This window comes from Colobus angolensis, unplaced genomic scaffold, assembly GCF_000951035.1.
Source record: "Colobus angolensis palliatus isolate OR3802 unplaced genomic scaffold, Cang.pa_1.0 Scaffold12, whole genome shotgun sequence".
Classification (NCBI taxonomy): domain Eukaryota; kingdom Metazoa; phylum Chordata; class Mammalia; order Primates; family Cercopithecidae; genus Colobus; species Colobus angolensis.
This window is the reverse complement of record NW_012113141.1, coordinates 2,173,146-2,178,245: the sequence shown is the minus strand read 5'-3', so window position 1 is coordinate 2,178,245 and position 5,100 is coordinate 2,173,146. Positions and strand designations below refer to the sequence as shown.

The following is a 5,100-nucleotide window of genomic DNA, read 5'->3' as shown; positions in this document are numbered from 1 at the left end:
AAAAAAAAAAAAAAAAAAAAGTTTATAAACATGCCAGGATCCTCTGACGAGAAATCAGTCAGTAAGGTTTCCTGGGACACAGTAGTAGCTCAATAAATATTTACTAAGTGAATAATATTTTATTTTATTTTGAGACAGGGTCTTACTGTCACCCAGGCTGGAGTGTAGTGGCAATTATGGTTCACTACAACCTTGGCCTCCTGGGCTCAAGCAATCCTCCCACCTTAGCCTCCCAAGTAGCTGGGATTACAGACAGGTGGCACCATGCCCCAGCTAATTTTTGTATGTTTTGTAGAGATGGGGTCTCACTTTGTTGCCCAGGCTGGTCTCGAACTCCCGACCTCAAGTGATCCTCCCACCTCGGCCTCCCAAAGTGCTGGGATTACAGGCATGAGCCACCACACTCAGCCATAAATGATATTTTAATGTTTTCTAACTATGCAATGTTATTGAAGAAATACTCTTCTCTAGCTTCAAATAAGCTAGTATCTTTGAGGTATCAAAAAACAAAACCAATGCTCACAAGAAAACAAAAGAGGAAATGGAAGTTTTTATTAGTGAAATAAGTCAGTTTATTTTATTTCCAACAAGGCCTTTTTCTCCTATAATTAAGACAAACCATTTTACACTTTATAATAACATAACTTAGTTTTTAGTATTTTCAAAAGGGAAAGATTTTGGGTGGGGGGAATTTAGGAAATCAAATATTTTAGAAGGAGTAACTAGAGAAGTTACTTTTTCAATCTTAATATAGTAACAGGCTTGTCTACCAGGTACATTCCCCAGCATTTTTTCTTATAAGGAATCTATCAAGTACTAGCCAACAAATAATCTACATTTAGAAACTGAGGGTAGAAATGTCTATATTTAAATAGGAAACAAGCATCTAAAATACAAATCACATGTCTTTAACAAGGCAATTTACATAATTAGGTGTAAGTTTTTAATTAACTTTATGTTCCTTAGGATCCTAGCAAACACTCAGTTGACTGTATCTCAAGCTCAAACTGCACTCACCTGGCCATAAAGGTAAATATCACAATGGAATTGGGCCTGTTTGACTAGGGAAAAAGATCACTTCAATATTGCACATTTCCTTTCTTTAAAAACAAGGATTAAGTCAGGGCCATCTTGGTTCTGAATCTCTCCATTTTTGTTGGGAGAAGACTAACCATCTCTTTACTAAGTTCTAGCTCAACTTCTATTTCTTGGGCAGCCTCAGGATGTTTTTCACAGTAATCAACAATAAATTTGTAATGTTCCAATGATGTTGCCAAATTTTCCAACTCTTTCTTGGGATCTGCAGTAATGATTTTACCATAGAGACGGGCAACTCGAAACTTAGCTAACATGGCAGGGCGAAGAACATCTTCCCCTATATGCTCAGGGAATACTTTATTTGGGTCTCTCAGGGAGTCTAAGAAGAGCTGGTAGTACTTCAACGCTGACTTATTAAGATTATTTATTTTTTTTACAATGTGTGAATCGGGATCCCTTAGCCTGTCAGCAATGGCAACCTTCAAATCCATCATATCATAGTAAGCATGTGCAATTTCAAACTGGATCTGTCTGTTGACCAACAGGTAATACTGTGGATTCAGGTCTACAGTTAGGGGCTCTAGCATGGCTATTCTGCGTTTATGCATCTTGCACCGTCTCTCCATGTCAGTTTCAAAGAATGCAAGCACCTTAAACAGAGCACTGTGGTCTTGGACAACTTCAATATGGTCAGTGACATAACCATCAATCTGAAAGAACTCTTTTGCCTCAAAGACATAATGCTGACCCAGTAAGAAAAGTTCTCTGGCCTCTTCAAAATCTAAAGGTCTCAAGTAGCTCACTTTCTCTTCTACTGCAGAGATGGCATCACACAGCTCACCGGTTCCAAACTGCACAGCTTTTTTCCGAATGCTTTCCTCCTCATCTAGTTCTTTTTTCCTTAAAGCTCTAAGTTCAGACTGTTTATCAAGATCAAGCTCTCCTATGTTGTCCTGAAGGAAAAATAAATAAATTATGGTTAAGTAGTACACTCACCTCCTGCTGTTAAATAATATTAAAGGAAACTTCAGAGTTTTTTAGAAAAGTCTCTTACTTTCCAGCCTGGTTTAGAAGGGTATCATAGTCTTAAACACCTTTGAAAACTTCTTTCTTTCTTCCAGTTATATTAAAAACTCAAGAAATGTGAAAAAAAAAAAGGATTTAAATAGACAAGCTGCTTACATATCATTTATTCTGAGGAACTGAAATTCATTTACAGTTACTCCTTCCAATAAGATAAATGCTACCTGTAAAAGTACTTTGAGAATTGCGAAACATTATATACATGTGATGCATTACTCCCAGCACTTTGGAAGGCCAAGGCGGGCGGATCACGAGGTCAGGAGTTCAAGACCAGCCTGGCCAACACAGTGAAACCCTGTCTCTACTAAAAATACAAAAATTAACCAGGCATGGTGGCAGGGGCATGTAATCCCAGTCACAGGGAGACTGAGGCAGGAGAATCGCTTGAACCCAGGAGGCAGAGGTTGCAGTGAGTGGAGATCGTGCCACTGCACTCCAGCCTGGGTGACAGTGCAAGACTCCGTCTCAAGAAACAAACAAACAAACAAACAGACTGTAATCTACATCACAAAAATATTTCACAAGGATGCCATTAAGATTAATGCTACCATGTTTATGCTATTAGTTATTTAGTGAAATAGAAATGCTCTAGGTCTCTTAAAGACATCAAAATGAACAAAGTTAAATCTACCTTCCTAGTTAAAGTTTTCTCCTCTACCTCTTGAGGGTGGGGAATAACTAAGAATAACTAAGGTGGTTAAGAAATAAGAGTAAGCTCTTCTTGACCAATAAAATTAAATAACAGATCCCAAGGCCTTTTCTTCTTTTCACTTGACACTGTCTCACTAGTGATCTCTCCACAAACCCTTCAAGGTTTCCAAATGCTCAGAAGATGAAGACAACAATGCTTCAAAGCCTTGATTGCTCCAGCCCCTTTCTAACTCTAACTTTACCTTATATCACACTCCCTCTCCCTCAGCTCCAACCTCACAGGCTTTGCTCCATCCCTTCTGATATTATCCTCCCTTACGCCACAGAACTTCTAAACATGCTGCTTCAGCTCCTTGGCATGGTGTGCCTACTTTTCTTCAGGCTAGGTAACTCCTACTTACTCATCCCCAGAGCTTGCTTGTTAGTTCCTCCTATTGTGCCTTCTCATACCACGTGTCTCTCCTTTGTGGAACTTAGCAAAATTGTACTTTTACGTGAAGTCAAAGGCTAGGTTCATTTTTGTCCATCATAGTATCCTTGGCCAATGACTAGCACAGGTTTGGCATAAATACTTAATTGAATAAATATGTGTATATCTTACAGCTTGAGCTAGGTCGGGCGCAGTGGGTCATGCCTGTAATCCCAGCACTTTGGGAGGCCGAGGTGGGTGGATCACAAGGTCAGGAGATCGAGACCATCCTGGCTAACACGGTGAAACCCCATCTCTACTAACAATACAAAAAGATTAGCCAGGTGTGGTGGCGGGCGCCTGTAGTCCCAGCTAATCGGGAGGTTGAGGCAGGAGAATGGTGTGAACCTAGGAGGCGGAGCTTGCAGTGAGCCGAGATCGCGCCACTGCGCTGCACTCCAGCCTGGGTGACAGAGCGAGACTCCGTCTAAAAAAAAAAAAAAAAGCTTGAACTAAAGGTCTTTCAGATAAATACACTAATACAGGATGAAGTTAAGGTTAAAAGAAAGTCAGGGCCGAGCGCAGTGGCTTACACCTGTAATCCTAGCAGTTTGAGAGGCTGACATGGGTGGATTGCTTGAGCTCAAGAGTTCAAGACCAGCCTGGGCAACATGGTAAAACATCGTCCTAACAAAAATACAAAGAATTAGCTGGGCACAGTGGCACACACCTGTGGTCCCAGTTACGTGGCAGGCTGACGTGGGAGGACTGCTTGAGCTGGGGAGGTGAAGGATGTAGTGAGTGGAGATCATGCCACTGTACGCCAGCCTGGGTGACAGGAACCCCATCTCAAAAACCAAACTGGGTTTAAGGAAAATCTGAGTAATTTAGTAGCATGGCAAATATGTGAGTTTAAACTAACCAAGTGATGAAGTTCTAAGTTCCCAGACTAGAAACATCAACTGAATGAAAGGTAAGGGTCAAATCATAGTGCATTATGCTTGACACAATTACTTCAAATGTAGATCATAAGTGTCTAAATCTTGTATACTTCCCTCCTTCCTGGGCTGCTTGTTTATCTACATGTTCTCTCTAGGATGCTTTCTTAAATTAGCCTACTGTTTTGCTCCAAGAGTCCCTGCAACCCTCCTTTTCCAGCTTTCCTTACCTGACCAGAAGCAACTTGACAGCTCTTCCTGGCTCCAAATTCTCTAGACATAAAGCCCATAGTTCTTCTCCCTACTTCCTGTCTTTCCTTAATATGCCTCCTCTTTACCCTCTAACCTCTAAAATGATCTTTATCTCTTCAAGACCTATGCTTCTAATGTGTTGGTTTGTTTAGTTTTCTTTCGTTTAGTAGTTTCACAAGGTTCTACATTATTTACCACTGATACAGTTTGGATTTGTGTCCCCGGCCAAATCTCACGTCAAACTGGAGGAGGGACCTGGTGGGAAGTGACTGGATCACTGGGGGCAGATTTCCTGCTTGCTGTTCTTGTGGTAGTGAGTGAGCTCTCTCACGAGATCTGATGGTTTTGAAGTGTGCAGCATATCCCCCTTTGCTCTCTCTCTCTCCTGCTCTGCCACGGTAAGACATGCTTGCTTCCCTTTCACCTTCTGCCATGACTCTAAGTTTCCTGAGGCCTCCCAGTCATACTTCCTGTTAAGCCTGAGGAACTGTAAGTCAATTAACCTCTTTTCTTCATAAATTACCCAGTCTCAGGTGGTTCTTTTTCTGTTTTTTTTTGAGACAGGGTCTCACTCTGTTACCCAGGCTGGAGCGCAGTGGTGCAATGTTGGCTCACTGTAACCTCTGCCTCCCGGGCTCAAGTGATTCTCCTACCTCAGCCTCCCCAGTAGCTGGGACTACAGGTGCACACCACCATGCTTGGCTAATTTTTTGTATTTTTGGTAGAGAC

The 5,100-nt window shown here is 41.5% G+C and overlaps 1 protein-coding gene across 1 annotated transcript in view; it reads right to left on the bottom strand.

Moving 5' to 3' along the window:
- Positions 1-553: 553 nt before the first annotated feature.
- KIAA1279 (KIAA1279 ortholog) overlaps positions 554-5,100 on the bottom strand; it is a 47,570-nt gene continuing 43,023 nt past the window's right edge. The window contains exon 7 of the mRNA XM_011929486.1: positions 554-2,029. Within this exon, the coding sequence (XP_011784876.1) occupies positions 1,116-2,029 (914 nt within the window). The 3' untranslated portion in view covers positions 554-1,115. The remainder of the gene's footprint in view (positions 2,030-5,100) is intronic.